The following is a 24,784-nucleotide window of genomic DNA, read 5'->3' on the forward strand; positions in this document are numbered from 1 at the left end:
AAATCCTTTACAATTTATCCTCGACCATCTGTCTAGTATCTGTCATTTTAACCACAGCTCATTTAGTCAAAGTCCCTAGGAGGAGTTTGTTAAAGTACTACTCCTGTTTTTGAACTAAAATTTAAAGTTTTGTGGCGAACCACCTGTTCAAAGTTTGCCGCATGCCACGCCCACATTTTGTGGCGTAGGCAAAAATCCTTTACAATTTATCCTCGACCATCTGTCTAGTATCTGTCATTTTAACCACAGCTCATTTAGTCAAAGTCCCTAGGAGGAGTTTGTTAAAGTACGACTACTGTTTTTGAACTAAAATTTAAAGTTTTGTGGCGAACCACCTGTTCAAAGTTTTCCGCCATGCCACGCCCACATTTTGTGGCGTAGGCAAATTTCCTTCGCAAATTATCATCGCCCATCTGTTTAGTATCCGTCATTTTAACCGCGGTTCATTTGGACAAAGTCCCTAGGGGGCGTTTTTAAAAGTACGACTACTGTTTTTGGACTAAAAATGGAGAGTTTTGTGAAAAACCTTCTGGTCAAATTTTGTGCCATGCCACGCCCACATTTTAAGACGTAGACAAAAATCCTTTACAATTTATCCTCGACCATCTGTCTAGTATCTGTCATTTTACCCACAGCTCATTTAGTCAAAGTCCCAAGGAGGAGTTTGTTAAAGTACGACTCGTCTTTTTGGACTAAAAATGTAAAGTTTTGTGGCAAATCTTCTGTTCAAAGTTTGCCGCCATGCCACGCCCACATTTTGTGGCGTAGGAAAATTTCCTTTGCTTTATCATCGCCCTTCTGTCTAGTATCTGTCATTTTAACCACGGTTCATTGGGTCAAAGTCCCTAGGAGGAGTTTGTTAAAGTACGACTCCTGTTTTTGGACTAAAAATTTAAAGTTTTGTGGCGAACCACCTGTTCAAAGTTTGGCGCCATGCCACGCCCACATTTTATGACAACATTTTATGACAGTGGCAAAATTATTTCGTAAATCATCGACCATCTTTCTAGTGTTCATTTGGTCAAAGTCCCAAGGAGGAGTTTTTTTTTAAAGTATGGACTAAAAATAGCAAACAGAAACCAAGATGGCCGACCTTCTGTTTTTTTTTTTTCAAATATGGCTTCTTGAGTGCGTGTCTTGTCATAGTTTTTGTCACCATACGTGAAATAAATGACAGGGATCATTTTTTCTACTTTTCAAGGGTGCGATAAAAAGTCTTTTTTTGACATTTCGTGTTTGGGATCCTGAAATTATAAACTTTTTTTGTCAGACCAGAGTTTTCATGCATGCTAATTCCCTGTAAAATGCATCAGAAGTGGGAGAATAAAGATAAACGGAGCAATTCCAACAGGGTAAAAACGATGACTGTAAATGACGTCATTATTTTGATGGTACAATCACTGTTATTTTGCAGGTTTGAATGGGAAAAGATTGTTAGTACAATTGACTGTACGAACATTTCTGTGACAAGGTTAAAAGGGAACATTATCACAATTTCAGAAGGGTTAAAACCAATAAAAATCAGTTCCCAGTGACTTATTTTATTTTTCGAAGTTTTTCTCAAAATTTTACCCATCACGCAATATCCCGAAAAACGGCTTCAAAGTGCATGGTTTTCACGATCAGTATGTCCACCCGTTCATTATCCTGTGACGTCACAGCGTGAAACCACCAGAAACAAACATGGCGGATAGCACAGAAAGGTATAGCGATAGTAGCTCGGATTCAGACGCGGATTTCAGCGGCGTAAGCGATTCAACAGATTACGCATGTATTGAAACGGATGGTTGGAGTGTGGAGGCAGGTACCGAAAACGAAATTAAAGAAGAAACAGAAGCTTTTGAACCATATCACGACAAGACAGCGGCACGGGAGGAAGCGAGGACGAATTTGGCGATCGCCATCTAACCAACGATTAGTATGTGTTTGTTTGGCATTAACTGTGGGTGGAGGGAAAGGCTAGATGCAAATATAGCTACAAATGAGGCATTATGATGCAATATGTACATACAGCTAGCCTAAATAGCATGTTAGCATCGATTAGCTTGCAGTCATGCCGTGACCAAATATGTCTGAGTAGCACACTCCACATAAGTCAATAACATCAACAAAACTCACCTTTGTGCATCCATGCACAACGTTATAAGTTTGGTGGACAAAATGAGACGGAAAAAGAAGTGGCATAAATCACGTCTTAGCCAAGACATCCAGGGGGTTTACCTCGCTCGTCTGCGGGAACAGACTGCCATCGTCCCAGAATAGCTCGCACTCCGGCAGATAAAGTGTTGGTCTATTTTCCAATATTGCAGATTTCGTTGACTTTATCGTTGGAAATGCATCTGCTTTGAGTGCCGCAGGATATCCACACATTCTTGCCATCTCTGTCGTAGCATAGCTGTCGTCGGTAAAATGTGCGGAACAAACGAGAGACTTTCTCATCTTTTGGCCAGTGGTGCAACTTGAATCCGTCTCTGTTCGTGTTGTTACACCCTCCGACAACACACCGACGAGGCATGATGTCTCCTGTCACGATCCGCGACTCGGATCGTTTATGGTTTTGCCTTTTGATATGTTTTTCATCATGTTTGTTTCTGGACTCTGCCGATCCTTGTTTGAGCACTTCCTTGTTTTAATCACCATGGCAACGTATTGTGCTCCTCCTCACGGGCTCCTGTCACACACCTGTTTCCGATTATTATTTGTGTATTTAAGCCCACCTGGTTCCTTAGTTCTTCCTCGGCCCATTGTTTGCTTTTGCAACAAGTCACGTTAAGTATTCTGTTCCATGTCTTTCCATGTGCTAAGTTCCGCCTCACCTTCGCGTGCGGTCGGCACGTTATATTTTGGTACTTTTGTCTCCTGCTAAGTTTAGCGTTAGCTTCCGTGCGTAGGCATGCGCTTTATTTTGTCCTTTTGTATCAGTGTTGTTTTGTTTTATTATATTAAATATCAGTTTCTTATCTGCACTCCTGCTGACTGGTCGTTGTGCATCCGCGCAGCAAGTGCGCCAAAAGCGTGACAGTCTCCAAGGTACGGGAAAACAGTCAAAAAAACGGAAAATAACAAAGCAGATTTGACATGGTGCGTGTAATAAGATTGAGAAAATGTCGGATCGCTTCATGTTGTGACGTCACGCGTGAAAGGTCATCGCTCTGACAAGCTATCAATTGAAAGGCGTTTAAATCGCCAAATTCACCCTTTTAGAGTTCGGAAATCGGTTAAAAAAATATATGGTCTTTTTTCTGCAACATCAAGGTATATATTGACGCTTACATAGGTCTGGTGATAATGTTCCCCTTTAATTACAAGGAATGAGAAACAATCATTTGGCAGCCGCAGCGAGCGCTTCATTTAGCGGCCCGTTTGTCTTTTGTCTTCTCACCTGTGGTACTGCGCTTGGAGGAATTGGAACTCGTCCTTGATCCTGTCGCAGGAGTCAGACGTGGTGAATTTCAGCTGCTGCGAGGAAGCCTGCAGAAAAAGATCTGGGTGAGAACGGCGGCGAGACCATGAGCAAGAGACGGAAGGGGAGTTTTCAACTGCGACAAATAGAAAACTGCCAGCTGACACACAACACCACTTTGTTTTTCACACATTTTCAACCACATTTGTCACGCAGAACTTTCATGATAATTCCAGTCTTTTTTTGGCACTGACTGAATCTCTGCGGTCCTCCGTCCTATCCATTCACCTCAACTCTGACAGTGCCATGTTACGGTATCTGCGTTAGGCGTGATGTCACGGTGCCCGGTTGTCGACTTAGCTGGCTCTTGACACCGCTCCACTAGGCGATCACTCCAGCAGCACTGAGAGCGGACTAAGCCAGACAACTTCTAGGTAATATTGCAATTTTCAATGCAAAGCAATGGACTCAAAAGACGTAAGTTAAGTCAGGCTCCGCTTTTCGAAATATGCGCTAGCTTGATGCTAATATACATCCATCCATCCATTTTCTACCGCTTACTCCCTTTCGGGGACGCGGGGGGCGCTGGCGCCTATCTCAGCTACAATCGGGCGGAAGGCGGGGTACACCCTGGACAAGTCGCCACCTCATCGCATGGACTTTGCTATTGACAACACTGATTAGCATCAACCATTTTACACGGCAATTTCCAAATGTATTAATGAAAAATACAACTAAAACGCTGGTGTGTAGTAAGTAATATGTAATATGGGTTAAACTTGTATAGCACTTTTCTACCTTCAAGGTAATCAAAGTGCTTTGACACTATTTCCACATTCACACACTTATGGCGGGAGCCGCCATGCAAGGCCCTAACCACCACCCATCAGGAGCAAGGGTGAGGTGTCTTTCTGAAGGACACAAAACACGTGACAAAGTTGGTAGAAGGTGGGGGATTGAACCAGGTTGCTAGCACGGCCACTCTCTCAGCCCCGGCGTACAAGTAAAATACTTGCAGTATTAAGACTTTTTAGGGTGCAACAAAAGATCAGATTCAGCAAAGACTGAACTGACAAAAAAACAAACTATACAATTGTCAGGACTTGGACCATGGGATAGTTTGTTTTTCCAACGCAAAGGGAAATTGCCCCGAGCCAGACGTGAATGCGAGTACATATTTATTTATATACTAACAAAAAGGCAAACAAAGGAAGCAAAACAAAAGGCGCGCACGAGGGCGGAGAACAAACTTGACTGGACAACAAAAACTAGCACTATGGCATGACTATAGAAACGAACAAACAAAACTCAACAACTGTGATATAACAAAATCCAAAACTTACGTGGCATGAGCGGGAGGGAAACTAGGCATGGCATGGCATGAAAGGAGTTGAGGGATAATGAATAAGTTGCCAGCCTGAACACTTGGCAACTACCGGTTTAAATAATACCAGGGATAATTAAAAGCAGGTGTGAGAACTGAGGACACGGGCGTGACATGAGGGCAAGGTGAAAATCAATGAGTTGGCATGGCAACAAAGAAAACAAGGAAGTGCAGGAACAGGAACCGAGTGTCCAAAAAACAAAACCAAACATGACCAAAACCAAACATGATATATCTTTAACGTCTTGGACTGGCAATTGCAAATGAGACTCAGAAATGTGACAATAAAACAAGATGTACAACAAATGGACAGTAGTTATTATAATCAGCTCATTTAAAGGCCTACTGAAACCCACTACTACCGACCACGCAGTCTGATAGTTTATATATCAATGATGAAATATTAACATTGCAACACATGCCAATACGGCCTTTTTAGTTTACTAAATTACAATTTTAAATTTCCCGCGAGTTTCTTGTTGAAAACGTCGCGGAATGATGACGCGTACGCGGGACGTCACGGACTGTAAAGAAATATTAGCGCTGCACCACTAGTGGCTAAAAGTCGTCTGCTTTAACCGCATAATTACACAGTATTTTGGACATCTGTGTTGCTGAATCTTTTGCAATTTGTTCATTTAGTAATGGAGACTATAAAGAACAATGCTGTTGGTGGAAAGCGGTGTTTCGTTGTTTGTTGTGAAGCAGAGCGGTCAAGCGAACATATTTTCTCTACGTCAACCAGCATGTTTTTGGATGGGGAAATTGTGACATATATCTTACCGGAGACATCAGTGGATTATTCGTCGTCCTGCAGCTGCTATCAGAAAAGGCAGCTGTGAGCTTGGCTCCTCGGCTTCTCTCTGAGACACTGCGTGTTCACCGCAGCCATCCGACCTCGAGGTATGACTTTACAATCTTAAAATCTCACTAAAACACTATTAAAACAATAAGCAGATAAGGGATCTTCCAGAATTATCCTAGTAAATGTGTCTAATTATATCTGAAACGCTCACAATGCTGCCGCCGTCGCTTTTTTCTCTCTTTTTTTTTCTTCTAGTCCTTCATTATCAATATCCTAATTCACAAATCTTTCATCCTCGCTCAAATTAATGGGGAAATTGTCGCTTTCCCGGTCCGAATCGCTAAACACTATTAAAACACTAAGCAGATAAGGGATCTTCCAGAATTATCCTAGTAAATGTGTCTAATTATATCTCAAACGCTCACAATGCTGCCGCCGTCGGTTTTTTTTTTTTTTCTTCTAGTCCTTCATTATCAATATCCTAATTCACAAATCTTTCATCCTCGCTCAAATTAATGGGGAAATTGTCGCTTTCTCGGTCCGAATCGCTTTTGCTGCTGGTGGCCATGATTGTAAACAATGTGAGGATGTGAGGAAATCCACAACTCGTGACGTCACGCGCACAACGTCTGCTACTTCCGGTAAAGGCTAGGCTTTTCTATTAGGGACCAAAAGTTTAGAACTTTATCCTTGATGTTCTCTACTAAATCCTTTCAGCAAAAATATGGCAATATCGCGAAATGATCAAGTATGACACATAGAATGGACCTGCTATCCCCGTTTAAATAAGAAAATCTCATTTCAGTAGGCCTTTAAATGTTGCAGTAAAAAAAAAAGATTTTATCAATAAAAACTATATTTTCATAACACGAACAAAAGTACCAAAAAATTGGTACCGTTGAGTACCGACCGGAATTAATTACACGTGTCATAGCTAATTATGCAAATTGTATAATGACGTTATATTGACCCGGCCGCTACAAATTGATTTCACAAAGATTGTCTGCAACACAAAAGGAAAAAGAAAAGAAGACAATATAGTTTTCCAGTTAAGGAGCAAGACGTCAGTGTGTTGTTAACAGCAACAACTTGCCCATGACGTCTAATGTGCTCCAATAAATATGCCTGCTCAGAATTAGAAGCGGGAAACAGATGAGTAGAAATATTGCCAGCAACTCGTCAAACGCCTCATATAGCCAGTGAGAACAATCATTCTTTCACCCCGCCTGACTAATGCTGTTTGTTCCCCTTGTAAATCTCTCTTCATGGCCCGCTGGTGTATTGCAGCAAAGCCAGAGTCAAACCAGGACCAGGGACCATAACTCATTATTCCTCTCTAGTCTGCATAATGGCTCAGCGGGGACGAGGTGACATTTTCCCCACTGAGGGGAAGAAAAAAAACGATTTGACACGTGATTGTAGCTCCAGGCTGGTGCTATTAGGACTGCCTTGTTCCTCTGCTCCCCTGCTGGGCCACTCAGCAAACAGGCGCCTTAGCATTCACACAAGCACGGTGACTACATGAAATACATACATAGCATTCACACAGGCACAGTGACCACATGAAATGCATACATAGCATTCACACAAGCACAGTGACCACATGAAATACATACATAGCATTCACACAAGCACGGTGACCACATGAAATACATACATAGCATTCACACAAGCACGGTGACTACATGAAATACATACATAGCATTCACACAAGCACGGTGACTACATGAAATACATACATAGCATTCACACAAGCACGGTGACTACATGAAATACATACATAGCATTCACACAAGCACGGTGACTACATGAAATACATACATCGCATTCACACAAGCACGGTGACTACATGAAATACATGCATAGCATTCACACAAGCACGGTGACTACATGAAATACATGCATAGCATTCACACAAGCACGGTGACTACATGAAATACATGCATAGCATTCACACAAGCACGGTGACCACAATAAATACATACATACATACATTCACACAAGCACGGTGACTACATGAAATACATACATAGCATTCACACAAGCACGGTGACTACATGAAATACATGCATAGCATTCACACAAGCACGGTGACCACATGAAATACATACATACATTCACACAAGCACAGTGACTACATGAAATACATGCATAGCATTCACACAAGCACGGTGACCACATGAAATACATACATACATTCACACAAGCACGGTGACTACATGAAATACATACATAGCATTCACACAAGCACGGTGACTACATGAAATACATGCATAGCATTCACACAAGCACGGTGACCACATGAAATACATACATACATTCACACAAGCACAGTGACTACATGAAATACATACATAGCATTCACACAAGCACGGTGACTACATGAAATACACACATAGCATTCACACAAGCACGGTGACTACATGAAATACATACATCGCATTCACACAAGCACAGTGACTACATGAAATACATACATAACATTCACACAAGCATGGTGACTACATGAAATACATATATAGCATTCACACAGGCACGGTGACTACATGAAATACATACATCACATTCACACAAGCACGGTGACTACATGAAATGCATACATCACATTCACACAAGCACGGTGACTACATGAAATGCATACATAGCATTCACACAAGCACGGTGACTACATGAAATGCATACATAGCATTCACACAAGCACGGTGACTACATGAAATACATACATAGCATTCACACAAGCACGGTGACTACATGAAATACATACATAGCATTCACACAAGCACGGTGACTACATGAAATACATACATCGCATTCACACAAGCACGGTGGCTACATGAAATACATACATAGCATTCACACAGCACGGTGACTACATGAAATACATACATAGCATTCACACAAGCACGGTGACTACATGAAATACATACATATCATTACACAGTATTTCCTGTCAGCGCTCTTATTTTGTCTATTTCCTGTCTTTCTCACTGATTGCTGTGTCCCTTCAGATGCGGCTGATTGGCAACTGGCCACACCTGGTGTCAATAAGCCCGCTCCTATCTGAACTTGTTTTGTCCTCCAGTCGAGTGCTGGATTAAACACGTTAGGGGTGTCCAAAAAAAAAATCGATTTTAGAATGAATGGCGACTCTTATTTGGAATGATTGTTAATTGAGATGAGAGACGATGACAGATGGTCATCACACAAGCCTCTTTGCCAGGTCAGCGTTACAAATGAGAATATCTTTTTATTTTAAACCTTTAAGGTTTTACTACTTACGTATCAAATACTACACGGTCTAGCTCCAGCCTATCTTGCCGATTGTATTGTACCATATGTCCCGGCAAGAAATCTGCGTTCAAAAGACTCCGGCTTATTAGTGATTCCTAGAGCCCAAAAAAAGTCTGCGGGCTATAGAGCGTTTTCCGTTCGGGCTCCAGTACTCTGGAATGCCCTCCCGGTAACAGTTCGAGATGCTACCTCAGTAGAAGCATTTAAGTCTCACCTTAAAACTCATCTGTATACTCTAACCTTTAAATAGACCTCCTTTTTAGACCAGTTGATCTGCCGCTTCTTTTCTTTCTCCTATGTCCCCCTCTCCCTTGCGGAGGGGGTCTGGTACGATGACCATGGATGAAATACTGGCTGTCCAGAGTCGAGACCCAGGATGGACCGCTCGTCGGGACCCAGGATGGACCGCTCGCCTGTATTGGTTGGGGACATCTCTACGCTGCTGATCCGCCTCCGCTTGAGATGGTTTCCTGTGGACGGGACTCTCGCTGCTGTCTTGGATCCACTTGAACTGAACTCTCGCAGCTGTGTTGGAGCCACTATGGATTGAACTTTCACAGTATCATGTTAGACCCGCTCGACATCCATTGCTTTCGGTCCCCTAGAGGGGGGGGGTTGCCCACATCTGAGGTCCTCTCCAAGGTTTCTCATAGTCAGCATTGTCACTGGCGTCCCACTGGATGTGAATTCTCCCTGCCCACTGGGTGTGAGTTTTCCTTGCCCTTTTGTGGGTTCTTCCCGAGGATGTCGTAGTCGTAATGATTTGTGCAGTCCTTTGAGACATTTGTGATTTGGGGCTATATAAATAAACATTGATTGATTGATTGATTGATTTGCCTGTAGCTAAATACAGTATATTTTGAATACATATGTAATTACATTAGAGATGTAACAGTATAATGATAAACTGCGATAAAATTCCAGACGCTTAGTAATACCGTTTAAATGTTAAATTACCGAAAAACGTCACTTATTAATGCATTTTAGGCAACACTGCTTACTTCCTGTAAAACTGAAGCGCCGCAGTGCTTGTGCATGTTTACGAGAGCCATTTGGCTCTCGTAAACATGGCGGCGAGGCGACTACACAAACTCTGCTTTGAAAGTGTTCCCTCCGAGTAAACGTAGCCGATCGCTTAGTTTCACATAATTTCAACTGCTTCTACTTCCTGGACGTCTTCATGTGCGATTAAGAGCCCAATCTTTTTCTCCTCCGGTCTCTGAACTTTTTGATGGTTTTACGGACCGTAGATGGTACAATCCCTAAATTCCTTGCAATAGCTCTTTGAGAAATGTTGTTCTAAAACTGTTCGACATTTTGCTTACAAAGTGGTGACCCTCACCCCATCTTTGTTTGTGAATGACTTAGCATTTCATGGAAGCTGCTTTTATACCCAATCATGGCACCCACCTGTTCCTAATTAGCCTGCACACCTGTGGGATGTTCCATATAAGTGTTTGATGAGCATTCTTCATCTTTATCAGTATTTATTGCCACCTTTCCCAACTTCTTCGTCACGTGTTGCTGGCATTAAATTCTTAATTATTATTTGCACAAAAAAAAAATGTTTATCTGTTTGAACATCAAATATGTTGTCTTTGTAGCATATTTAACTGAATATGGGTTGAAAAGGATTTGCAAATCATTGTATTCCGTTTATATTTACATCTAACACAATTTCCCAACTCATATGGAAACGGGGTTTGTACAAAAGCCATACAAAAGCACGCTGTTGCTGAGAGACGGCGGGGCTGTAAAGCAAAAATAACCTTTTTCCATTATCTCTGCGGACAGCGCTGGCAAAAGAACACAATCATCAAGCAGCACCGCGGCCATTTGGTTGCGTGCCACACTGAGCATGTGTCAACACAAGGCACTTAGCTGCGGGCACGCTGTGATAACTGCGCCCCGCACCGCGCCGCTTTGGCATACCGTGTGTGTGTGTGTGTGTGTGTGTGTGTGTGTCTCTACAGGTTTAAACCCTGCGAGCCCAAGGCTGGAGTTGCTGTCCCAGATCTGGTTTCCTCCAGATGTAGCGCAGTATGCAACCATTTTAAACACCACTTCTTTTTTTTGTTGTTGCAGCCAGCAGCCTGAGATAGTTGAACGGCGGAGAAAGCAAGAAGATGTTGGCCCGGTCAATTAGGTGAAGCGGAAATGTTGGGGGCTGCAGGAGGTGTTTGTACTACATGCACATACATGCAAGTAATGACAACCGCTGTTAACAAAACAGTGGTGAAAAACCGTTAATGAAAACACACGCCGTTAAAATGATGGACCTACGAGCTAAAATGCCATCCATCCATCCTCTTCCGCTTATCCGAGGTCGGGTCGCGGGGGCAGCAGCCTAAGCAGGGAAGCCCAGACTTCCCTCTCCCCAGCCACTTCGTCTAGATCAGTGGTTCCCAAAGTGGGCGGTGGAAAGATCTGGGGGGGCGGTGACGAAGAAGGGGCGGTAGGGGGGCGGCAGTCCGAAGTCAAAGTCAGAAGTTCGAACGTTTGTTTGACGATTTGTACACAACACGTGCAGCAGGACGAGTCAGTGGACGACGCATCAGGGTCCGGTTACCACAAGCCGCTCTGGCCCAGTCAGATCCGACAGCATAGACTACAAAAGCAAAAGCTCAGGTTTGTAATTTCAAGCTTGTAATGTTCAGAATTTTATCTTATAATAAAAACCGCATTCTGGCGGTCAACATCATCTTGAGTTCAAGTCAACATGAAATTGGGGACTCGCCAGAACGCGCCGTGTTGTGTTGTGTTGAGGTGGTTAGGGTGGTGCATTCACTGGTATATATTGTTACGAATGTATATGACTTTGTACCTGTGTGTGCATGTGTGTGCGTGTGTGTGTGTGTGTGTGTGTGTGCATATATGCGTGTTCGCGCGTGTGTCATTGTGTGGGTGGCGAGGGTGGCGTGCCTTAGATCACGTCCGCCACCATTTTCTGTGAGTAAATGGAAGAAAATGAATACGTGAGAGGGTAAATTGCTTTTCATACCTGCAATGTTGTCATTTTTGTCTTTAAGTAGGCCTATTTATGAAATGCGATAAAATGCTGTATTTTACATGGTTTAATTTTTTTGTTCCAGGGAGGGGGGCTAGGAATTCACTGGGGAGCCAAGGGGGCGCCAGCCTGCAAAAGTTTGGGAACCATTGGTCTAGATCTTCCCGGGGGATCCCGAGGCGTTCCCAGGCCAGCCGGGAGACAAAGTCTTCCCAACGTGTCCTGGGTCTTCCCCGTGGCCTCCTACCGGTTGGACGTGCCCTAAACACATCCCTAGGGAGGCGTTCGGGTGGCATCCTGACCAGCAGCCCAAACCACCTCATCTGGCTCCTCTCCATGTGAAGGAGCAGCGGCTTTACTTTGAGTTCCTCCCGGATGACAGAGCTTCTCACCCTATCTCTAAGGGAGAGCCCCGCCACACGGCGGAGGAAACTCATTTCGGCCGCTTGTACCCGTGATCTTATCCTTTCGGTCATGACCCAAAGCTCATGACCATAGGTGAGGATGGGAACGTAGATCGACCGGTAAATTGAGAGCTTTGCTTTCCGGCTCAGCTCCTTCTTCACCACAACGGATCGGTACAACGTCCGCATTACTGAAGACGCCGCACCGATCCGCCTGTCGATCTTACGATCCACTCTTCCCCCACTCGTGAACAAGACTCCTAGGTACTTGAACTCCTCCACTTGGGGGCAGGGTCTCCTCCCCAACCCGGAGATGGCACTCCACCCTTTTCCGGGAGAGAAGAGCTAAAATGCCAACACGAAAACAAGAAAGATTCATGTGTTTCCTCGTTAACAAAGAAAATACCCCAATCTAAACTTGAATAAACACTAAGATACAATATTCTCATTGAACTACAGTTCTAGGGTATAGCAAAAACGGTACTATGCTGTCTCTGAATACCACTGCTAGGGCTGGGCGATATGGCCTTTTTTTAATATCTCGATATTTTTAGGCCATATCGCGATATACGATATATATTACGATATTTTGCCTTGGCCTTGAATGAACACTTGATGCATATAATCACAGCAGTATGATGATTCTATGTGTCTACATTAAAGGCCTACTGAAACCCACGACTACCGACCACACAGTCTGATAGTTCATATATCAATGATGTAATCTTAAATTACAATTTTAAATTTGACGAGTGTTTGTGACGTTATTGGTTGGAGGGGACATATTAGCCCAGCACAACTTACGGCTAAAAGTCGTCTTTTTTCATTACGCAATTACACAGTATTCTGGACATCTGTGTTGCTGAATCTTTTGCAATTTGTTCAATTAATAATGGAGACGTCAAAGAAGAAAGATGTAGGTGAGGAAGCTTTTAGCCTTAAGCCACACAAACACACGGTGTTTCCTTGTTTAAAATTCCCGGAGGTGAAGCTTTACTATGGATCAGAGCGGTCAAGCGAACATGGATCACGACTACATGTCAACCGGCAGTTTTTGGTGAGAAAATTGTGGTAATAAGTCGCCTCTTACCGGAGATCAGCAGAGATTCTGTCCGGTTGCAGCTTTGTGACTTCCCTCAGCGACTCTGGCGTCAACACACCAGACTATCAGGTACTATTTAACTCACTAAAACACTAGCAACGCAATAGGCAGATAAGGGATTTCCCAGAATTATCCTAGTAAATGTGTCTAAAAACATCTGAATCGCTCCCACTGCAATCGCCTTTTATTTTTACCCTCTACCACCAGGAAGCAGGAGTCATTTAATGCCTCATATTTGACATACGCAGCTGCGGTATTGTGATGGTCTCAAGCCGTCGTCTTGCGGGTTCCCAGGACCACCAAGGAAGGACATGGCTTGAGCAGTTTGACTTTGTTTATTTTTCAATAAAACCTCAGTCCAGGTTGCTCTTCCTCTCTGCTCGATCGCCGTCTCCTCGCCGCCATCTTGGGCCGGGCTCCAGCTTGCCCTGCCTGTCTGTCGGACCGTCGGCTCAACAGGTATATTAAATCCTACTGAATAGCTCTTAATCTTCTTCCTTTTATGCGATTTCAAATTACCGTTATTGAAAGCAGCCTCCTCCATTTTGAAAATGCTGACAGGGGAAGTGTCACTCGTGACGTCACGAGTTTGACCAGGCGGTAATACTAAGCATGCGCTAATTATTTTGCGAAGCGAGTTTGACCCGGCAGTAATTCAAGGCAGGCGCATACTATATGCCCGGCGCCAATTCAAGGAAATACGGTATATTTTTTTCTCCCCAAATAGAAAAAATTACATTTAGTAAGAAATACGACTTGTCCAGGGTGTACACTGCCTTCCGCCCGATTGTAGCTGAGATAGGCACCAGCGCCCCCCGCGACCCCAAAGGGAATAAGCGGTAGAAAATTTAATTTTTTTTTCTTCTAGTCCTTCACTCTAAATTTCCTCATCCACAAATCTTTCATCCTCGCTCAAATTAATGGGGAAATTGTCACTTTCTCGGTCCAAATAGCTCTCGCTGCTGGAGGCTCACATTATAAACAATGTGAGGATGTGAGGAGCCCTACAACCCGTGACGTCACGCGCACATCGTCTGCTACTTCCGGTAAAGGCAAGGCTTTGTTATTAGCGACCAAAAGTTGTGAACTTTATCGTCGATGTTCTCTACTAAATCCTTTCAGCAAAAATATGGCAATATCGCGAAATGATCAAGTATGACACATAGAATGGACCTGCCATCCCCGATTAAATAAAAAAAATCTCATTTCAGTAGGCCTTGAAAATAACATTACTCTTATGAAGCCAGAACAATATTTATCGTAAATTCCGGACGATAAGTCACTGTTTTTTTTCCTATGCTTTGCACCCTGCGGCTTTTAAAACGGTGAGGCTAATTTATAGGTTTTTCTTCGCTGACGGCCACAGTAAAAACACTGAAAAGGTGTGTTATGATTTTGTATTGTTTCAGTTTGGTAATTCCACCAAAACGTCAGTTGGTTTAGCTGATTGGAGAGCAAGCTCGTGCAGTTTGACAGCTGTGTTAATGAATTAAGTTATGTAAATAAATAATTTACGGAATATTTCTGTGTAAATAACTCATTTCGTGACTGTAGTGGTTTTCACTGAGGGCCACATGGCAGTTATGTTTGGCCCCAGAGGGCCCCTACCAATAGTGAATATTATTATTATGCCATGTTTTAATGCATTTTATTAGTATTTTTTTTTGTAAAAAATATGGTAGGTTGCAATAATTCCACCTCAAAATGTAGTGTATATTACTGTAAATGGAAAAACAGTACTGCTGTTTTTATAGTAAAAAAGGCAGCTCTGTTGCCAGAATTTTACTGTGAAATGTACATTTGTTTTTTTTACTGTAAATAAAAAAAAAATGCAATTTTTAGGTAAAATTTTGGCCCCTGAGCTGCCAGTTTTTTTTTGGTTTGTTTTTACCACAAATCAACAATGGTAGATTTTAGGGTGTATTCCTGTAAATGCCAAAACGGCACCACACTTTATTACAGTAAAAAAAAAAAAGTACAGTTTTTCTCATTTATCGAAAAATGCTGTAAAAACCACAGTAAATTTCACATTTTTATCATGAAATCTATTGCTGCTTTTACATTGCACAATTGGATGGATAACTTGCTTTGAAATCATTATTAGTAGTATTTATTTCTATTTAAAACGTAGTTTGAATGTTTGATCATACATTTTTGCACAATTAGACAATATTTAAGTTAACATAATTTGCGATTATATTTAGTACATACCGTATTTCCTTGAATTGCTGCCGGGGCGCTAATTAATTTAAAACCTCTTCTCACTCCTGCGCTTACCAAAGGCATGCGGTAAAAGTAAGCATGCGCTAATTATTTTAAAACGTCTTCTCACACCGGCACTTACCAAAGTCATGCAGTAAAAATTAGAGTGTGATGTAAGGATACCATCATGAAAAGCCCATTTAATTAAAAAAACAAAAACGTTATTATGCTCTTCCCTTTACTTATAAATATAGTCCATGCTAGCTCCTTCCGATCAAAAGCATCGATAACTTGTTCATAGAAGTCTTCCTTATCTTTCTTCAGTTTTAAAAGTCTCTCTGTCTCGATGGAGATCTTCCTTTGTTACCTCCTCCAGCACATATCACGTGACTTGTTGTCCCTTCTTCTGCAGCCGAGTAGTCGCAAGAAGGATCACTAGTGCCCTCTACCACCAGGAGGCGGGAGTCATTTAATGACTCATATTTGACAGACGCAGCTACGGTATTGTGACGGTCTCAAGCCGTCGTCTTGCGGGTTCCCATGACCACCAAGGAAGGACATGGCTTGAGCAATTTGACTTTGTTTATTTTTCAATAAAACCAGGTTGCTCTTTTTCTCCGCTCAATCGCCGTCTCCTCGCCGCCATCTTGGGCCGGGCTCCAGCGTGTCCTGCCTGTCTGTCGGACCGCCGGCTCCACAGGTATATTAAATCCTACTGAATAGCTCTTAATCTTCTTCCTTTCATGCGATTTAGAATTACCGGTATTGAAAGCAGCCTCCTACATTTTGAAAATGATGACAGGGGAAGTGTCACGACTTTGACCCGGTGGTAATACTAAGCATGCGCTAATTATTTTGGTAAACGAGTTTGACCCGGCAGTAATAATTCTTTCTCCCCAAATAGAAAAAATTACATTTAGTAAGAAATGTTACAGTACTTTATTAATACATATTATTTCCAGGCTTTCGAGGGCCAAATAAAATTAAGTGGCAGGCCACATCTGAACTACAAAACGAGCACTGGACTATTTATGAAACTAAATAGTCTTACCGTATTTATTTTGTTGACATGGCAACATGTGATTACTATCTTTAAGGTCGTGTTTACTGTTTGTCCTATCCTGGGTGTATCCCGTGTGGAGCATCTTTATCTTCACACTAAGCGGGTGCTGCTGGCTGTAATAGCATTAAAAGGCCGAGTGCAAACATAAAGACGCTTAACAACAGTACAGTGTTGTTTTAAGCCACTCATCAGTCAGTCAAAACAAACAATCTTAAGCCACTTTTCTTCTACAAAAGGTGGTGAGTAAGATCATCTACAGTAGACCACGCTCAAGCCTGCTATTTCAGACACAAGATACAAGTTAAAACAAGGGTGGCCAACCCAAAATGTTGAAAGAGCCAAATTGGACAAAAATTACAACAATAAAAATTTTTTTCTAAAGCCGCAAAATGAAAGCAACACATGATGTAAGTGTCTATATTAGCTATATTAGCCTACCATCAAAATTATTTTAAAAGTCTTAAATAAGTGTTATAATGAAGGCAACACATGACGTAAGTGTCCATATTAGCTATATTAGCCTACTATCAAAATGACTTTAAATGTCTTATATAAGTGTTATAATGAAAGCAACACACGATGTAAGTGTCTATATTAGCATAATATAGACACTTACATCGTGTGTTGCCTTCATTGTAACACTTATATAAGACTTTTAAAGTCATTTTGATAGTAGGCTAATATAGCTAATATTATTAGCTATATTAGCCTACTATCAAAATGACCTTTAAAAGTCTTACAAAGTGTTATAATGAAGACAACACATGATGTAAGTGTCTATCCATCCATCCATCCATTTTCTACCGCTTATTCCCTTTAGGGGTCGCGGGGGGCGCTGGCGCCTATCTCAGCTACAATCGGGCGGGAGGCGGGGTACACCCTGGACAAGTCGCCACCTCATCGCAGGGCTATATTAGCTATATTAGCCTACTATCAAAATGAATTAAAAAGTCGTATGTACAGTAAATGTTTTAATGAAGGCAACATATGATGTGTCTATATTAGCTATATTAGCCTACTATCAAAATGACTATGTGTCGCAGGCTGACGCAAAAAAAAAATATATATATATATATATATATATATAAAACAGAAATGTTGAAATGTAATATTTATTCTACACATTTCTACAACATTGGAAAACAGTAAACAGAGTCTTGTCAGAGGGTGGAGATAACTCCTGGAACTGACTGTCTCAGAATGGCCAAAGGTATAAATGTGTGTGTCCAACTTATAGGAAATGTCAAATGTCCATTCTTCTAATGGATTTATTACAATCTTTCCAAGCTGGGTAACATTTGCTGTGGTCTGGAACAACATGGCACACAAACAACTGTCAGTATATACAGCTAGCCTCGATAGCATGTTAGCATGGATGAGCTTGCAGTCATGCAGTGACCAAATATGTCTGATTAGCACTCCAACAAGTCCATAACATCAACAAAGCTCACCTTTGTGCTGTCACGCCCAGCATAAAACTTTTGGTGAACAAAAGGAGGCAAAATGTCTTTCTGTGGCAGCGTCAAAGAAAGTTGTACAAGAAAACAAACCACGGTGAGTTCAAAGACCGCCAGAATTAGTAGGACAAATAGGTGCTCGCAAAATACACTCATCAGTAAAGCAAAAACACAAACAAATTCAACAGTGGGCTTTTTAACAGTTAGCAAGTTTTGTTTCATGTTTGTTCTCCTACAGAAACCAAATTAAAACTAAAACTATATTTTCCCCCTTTTTCCATTTTCATAGATTTTTTAAAAAGCTCCAGGGAGCCACCATGCGGTGCTGATGTGGCCCTAGAGCCACGGGTTGCCAACCACGAGTTAAGAGCTCTGTGACAGAACAAATTAAGCTTGTAAGTTGAGGTACTGGAGTATTCATAAATTAAGCTTGTAAGTTAAGGTACTGGTGTATTCATACATTAAGTTTGTAAGTTGAGGTACTGGTGTATTCATACATTAAGCTTGTAAGTTGAGGTACTGGTGTATTCATACATTAAGCTTGTAAGTTGAGGTACTGGTGTATTCATACAACAAGCTTGTAAGTTGAGGTACTTGTGTATTCATACATTCAGCTTGTAAGTTGAGGTACTGGTGTATTCATACAACAAGCTTGTAAGTTGAGGTACTGGTGTATTCCTACATTAAGCTTGTAAGTTGAGGTACTGGTGTATTCATACATTAAGCTTGTAAGTTGAGGTACTGGTGTATTCATAAATTAAACTTGTAAGTTGAGGTACTGGTGTATTCATAAATTAAACTTGTAAGTTGAAGTACTGGTGTATTCATACAATAAACTTGTAAGTTGAGGTACTGGTGTATTCATAAATTAAACTTGTAAGTTGAAGTACTGGTGTATTCATACATTAAGCTTGTAAGTTGAGGTACTGGTGTATTCATACATTAAGCTTGTAAGTTGAGGTACTGGTGTATTCATACATTAAGCTTGTAAGTTGAGGTACTGGTGTATTCATACATTAAGCTCGTAAATTTAAGTAATGGTGTATTCATACATTAAGCTTGTAAGTTGAGGTACTAGTGTATTCATTAATTACGCTTGTAAGTTGAGGTACTGGTGTATTCATACATTAAGCTTGTAAGTTGAGGTACTGGTGTATTCAAGTTGAGGTACTGGTGTATTCATACATTAAGCTTGTACGTTGAGGTACTGGTGTATTCATACATTAAGCTTGGAAGTTGAGGTACTGGTGTATTCATACATTAAGCTTGTAAGTTGAGGTACTGTTTTATTCATTCGTTAAGCTTGTAAATTGAGGTACTGGTGTATTCATACAATAAGCTTGTAAGTTGAGGTACTGGTGTATTCATACATTAAGCTTGTAAGTTGAGGTACTGGTGTATTCATACAATAAGCTTGTAAGTTGAGGTACTGGTGTATTCATACATTAAGTTTGTAAGTTGAGGTACTGGTGTATTCATACAATAAACTTGTATATTGAGGTACTGGTGTATTCATACATTAAGCTTGTAAGTTGAGGTACTTGTGTATTCATACATTAAGCTTGTAAGTTGAGGTACTGGTGTATTCATACATTAAGCTTGTAAGTTGAGGTACTGGTGTATTCATACAATAAGCTTGTAAGTTGAGGTACTGGTGTATTCATACATTAAGCTTGTAAGTTGAGGTACTGGTGTATTCATACAATAAACTTGTATATTGAGATACTGGTGTATTCATACATTAAGCCTGTAAGTTGAAGTACTGGTGTATTAATACATTAAGCTTGTAAGTTGAAGTACTGGTGTATTAATACATTAAGCTTGTAAGTTGAGGTACTGGTGTATTCATACATTAAGCTTGTAAGTTGAGGTACTGGTGTATTCATACATTAAGCTTGTAAGTTGAGGTACTGGTGTATTCATACATTAAGCTTGTAAGTTGAAGTACTGGTGTATTCATACATTAAGCTTGTAAGTTGAGGTACTGGTGTATTCATACATTAAGCTTGTAAGTTGAGGTACTGGTGTATTCATACATTAAGCTTGTAAGTTGAGGTACTGGTGTATTCATACATTAAGCTTGGAAGTTGAGGTACTGGTGTATTCATACATTAAGCTTGTAAGTTGAGGTACTGGTGTATTCATATATTAAGCTTGTAAATTGAGGTACTGGTGTATTCATACATTAAGCTTGTAAATTGAGGTACTGGTGTATTCATACATTAAGCTTGTAAGTTTAGGTACTGGTGTATTCATGAATTAAGCTTGTAAATTGAGGTACTGGTATATTCATACATTAACCTTGTATATTGAGGTACTGGTGTATTCATGAATTAAGCTTGTAAGTTGAGGTACTGGTGTATTCATACATTAAGCTTGTAAGTTGAGGTACTGGTGTATTCATACATTAAGCTTGTAAGTTGAAGTACTGGTGTATTCATACATTAAGCTTGTAAGTTGAGGTACTGGTGTATTCATACATTAAGCTTGTAAGTTGAGGTACTGGTGTATTCTTACAATAAGCTTGTAAGTTGAGGTACTGGTGTATTCATACAATAAACTTGTATATTGAGATACTGGTGTATTCATACATTAAGCTTGTAAGTTGAGGTACTGGTGTATTCATAAATTAAGCTTGTATATTGAGGTACTGGTGTATTCATACATTAAGCTTGTAAGTTGAGGTACTTGTGTATTCATACATTAAGCTTGTAAGTTGAGGTACTGGTGTATTCATACAATAAACTTGTATATTGAGGTACTGGTGTATTCATACAATAAACTTGTATATTGAGGTACCGGTGTATTCATACATTAAGCTTGTAAGTTGAGGTACTGGTGTATTCATACAATAAACTTGTATATTGAGGTACTAGTGTATTCATACATTAAGCTTGTAAGTTGAGGTACTGGTGTATTCATACATTACGCTTGTAAGTTGAGGTACTGGTGTATTCATACATTACGCTTGTAAGTTGAGGTACTGGTGTATTCATACATTAGGCTTGTAAGTTGAGGTACTGGTGTATTCATACATTAAGCTTGTAAGTTGAGGTACTGGTGTATTCATACATTAAGCTTGTAAGTTGAGGTACTGGTGTATTCATACAATAAACTCGTATATTGAGGTACTAGTGTATTCATACATTAAGCTTGTAAGTTGAGGTACTGGTGTATTCATACATTAAGCTTGTAAGTTGAGGTACTGGTGTATTCATACATTAAGCTTGTAAGTTGAGGTACTGGTGTATACATACATCAAGCTTGTAAGTTGAGGTACTGGTGTATTCATACATTAAGCTTGTAAGTTGAAGTACTGGTGTATTCATACATTAAGCTTGTAAGTTGAGGTACTGGTGTATTCATACATTAAGCTTGTAAGTTGAGGTACTGGTGTATTCATAAATTAAGCTTGTATATTGAGGTACTGGTGTATTCATAAAGTAAGCTTGTAAGTTGAGGTACTGGTGTATTCATACATTAAGCTTGTAACTTGAGGTACTGGTGTATTCATACATTAAGCTTGTAAGTTTAGGTACTGGTGTATTCATACATTAAGTTTGTAAGTTGAGGTACTGGTGTATTCATACATTAAGTTTGTAAGTTGAGGTACTGGTGTATTCATACATTAAACTTGTAAATTGAGGTACTGGTGTATTCATACATTAAGCTTGTATATTGAGGTACTGGTGTATTCATAAAGTAAGCTTGTAAGTTGAGGTACTGGTGTATTCATACATTAAGCTTGTAACTCGAGGTACTGGTGTATTCATACATTAAGCTTGTAAGTTTAGGTACTGGTGTATTCATACATTAAGTTTGTAAGTTGAGGTACTGGTGTATTCATACATTAAGTTTGTAAGTTGAGGTACTGGTGTATTCATACATTAAACTTGTAAGTTGAGGTACTGGTGTATTCATACATTAAGCTTGTAAGTTGAGGTACTGGTGTATTCATACATTAAGCTTGTAAATTGAGGTACTGGTGTATTCATACATTAAGCTTGTAAGTTGAGGTACTGGTGTATTCATACATTAAGCTTGTAAGTTGAGGTACTGGTGTATTCATACATTAAGCTTGTAAGTTGAGGTACTGGTGTATTCATAAAAATACTGCAGTAATCCAGTGATGCAAGCCATCTGCTGTTGACCAAAAAGGTGGCGACATCGTGCAAAAGGGTGGCTTGTGTGGACGTGGAAATATGTGCAAAAACAACAAGGCTCACAAATGTATGTGTGTGCGTGTGTGTGTGTGTGTGTGGTAGGGATAAGGTTTTGTGTGCGTGCAGGGCGTGATAAGCTTGTGCGTATGATGCTTGGCTGCTAGAGGGACAAATATTCACTGCCATGAATCATACAGCCCACACAGCCTCTTCCTCACATGCTGGAATTGCATCTCACTCTCTCACACACACACACACACACACGCACGCACGCACACACGCACGCACACACGCACCCGCACACACCCGCACACACCCTCAGCACTTAAATGTAGGACAAGGTCTAATTCGATTCTGCCCTGCTCCTTTGAGACGTAATTAAAGCATTAAAAAGCTTTGTGCACTGGCGAGGCAATTGAGACAGTCTTCAGCGAAAAATGGGATTTGTCGTTTCAGGAAATTACTGCCCCGCCTCCTTCCCGTCCCACCTGAAACCTGCTTACACACACACACACACACACACACACACACACACACACACACACACACACACACACACACACACACACACACACACACACACACACACACGCACACGCACACACGCACGCACACAATTAAATGATTAAAAACCCCGTTTCCATATGAGTTGGGAAATTGTGTTGGATGTAAATATAAACGGAATACAATGATTTGCAAATCATTTTCAACCCATATTCAGTTGAATATGCTACAAAGACAACATATTTGATGTTCAAACTGATAAACTTTTTTTTTTTAGCAAATAATCATTAACTTTAGAATTTGATGCCAGCAACACGTGACAAAGTAGTTGGGAAAAGTGGCAATAAACACTGATAAAGTTGAGGAATGCTCATCAAACACTTATTTGGAACATCCCACAGGTGTGCAAGCTAATTGGGAACAGGTGGGTGCCATGATTGGGTATAAAAGCAGCCTCCCAAAAAATGCTCAGTCTTTCACAAGAAAGGATGGGGCGAGGGTCCCCACTTTGTAAGCAAATTGTCAAACAGCTTAAGAAAAAAAATCCATGTTATAATGAATTATTACTTTAAAATTATCACTTTAAAATGTTTTATGTGGAAAAAACATTGCATATGTTGTGTGGTTGCCATATAAAAACATCAGATTTTTGACAAAAGAGCATAAAACAAACAAAATAATAGTTCAAACTTAAAGTCGACGGATATATCGGAAGTTGATCTTGAAATTTAAGTGCTAAAAGTAAAAAAAAATAATAATAAAATGCATCACTCTATGAGTGGGGTACCTTTTGGATCTCAAATATATTTAGTAGGATTTTATTTAACTTTTCACTGTGATAACTTAAAAATATTAAATATTAAATAATTAAAATCAATGGTGTCCTGCATTATTAATCTTTGAGGGCTTTGATTGCTAAATAAAGGAACTCTCCTGAAGGAATCAATAAGGTACTATCTATCTATCTATCTATCTAGTGAATTTTATTTAACTTTTCACTGTGATTACTCAAAAATATTAAATAATTAAAAATCAATGGTGTCCTGCATTATTGATCTTTGAGGGCTTTAGTTGCTATTTAAAGAAACTCTCCTGAAGGAATCAATAAAGTACTATCTATCTATCTATCTATCTAAATCATGGGTGTCAATCTCTGGCCCGCGGGCCAAATATGGCCGTGTAATTTCATTTGGCCCTTGAGGTAATATCAAATTAACATTAAAGCTGGCACCACCAGTATCATACAGCGGCAATGCCCCTCTAACACAGCATTCACTGCTAATACTCATACTTGCCAACCCTCCCGATTTTCCCGAAGTTCAGTGCCTCTCCCGAAAATCTCCCGGGGCAACCATTCTCCCGAATTTGTCCCGATTTCCACCCAGACAACAATATTGGGGGCGTGTTTTAATGGCACTTCCTTAAGCATTCTCTTTAAAGGGGAACATTATCACCAGACCTATGTAAGCGTCAATATATACCTTGATGGTGCAGAAAAAAGACCATGTATTTTATTGACCGATTTCCGAACTCTAAATGGGTGAATTTAGGCGAATTATACGCCTTTCTGTTAATCGCGCTGGAAGCGATGACGTCAGAATGTGACGTCGCCGACGTAACATTCCCGCCCTTTTCATTTTCAACACATTATAAACACCGGGTCTCAGCTCTGTTATTTTCCGTTTTTTTGACTATTTTTTGGAACCTTGGAGACATCATGCCTCGTCGGTGTGTTGTCAGAGGGTGTAACAACACTAACAGGGAGGGATTCAAGTTGCACCACTGGCCCGAAGATGCCAAAGTGTCTGCCGCCAGACCCCCATTGAATGTGCTGGAGTGTCTCCACATTTTACCGGCGATGCTAAGACAGACATGGCACAGAGATGTATGGATAACCTGCAGATGCATTTGCAACGATAGTCAACGAAATCACAAAGGTGAGTTTTGTTGATGTTGACTGCCAGCTAATCGATGCTAACATGCTACGCTAATCAATCAA

The 24,784-nt window shown here is 40.7% G+C and overlaps 1 protein-coding gene across 3 annotated transcripts in view; it reads right to left on the reverse strand.

The window, feature by feature from the left end:
* The window catches only part of tle5 (TLE family member 5, transcriptional modulator), a 116,166-nt gene that overhangs the window by 55,846 nt on the left and 35,536 nt on the right, over positions 1-24,784 (reverse strand). For all 3 annotated transcript variants that reach the window (XM_061883204.1, XM_061883203.1, XM_061883202.1), the window contains exon 2: positions 3,383-3,471. In XM_061883204.1, the coding sequence (XP_061739188.1) occupies positions 3,383-3,471 (89 nt within the window). The remainder of the gene's footprint in view (positions 1-3,382; positions 3,472-24,784) is intronic.

The sequence above is a fragment of the Nerophis ophidion genome, linkage group LG22, assembly GCF_033978795.1.
Source record: "Nerophis ophidion isolate RoL-2023_Sa linkage group LG22, RoL_Noph_v1.0, whole genome shotgun sequence".
NCBI classification, from domain to species: domain Eukaryota; kingdom Metazoa; phylum Chordata; class Actinopteri; order Syngnathiformes; family Syngnathidae; genus Nerophis; species Nerophis ophidion.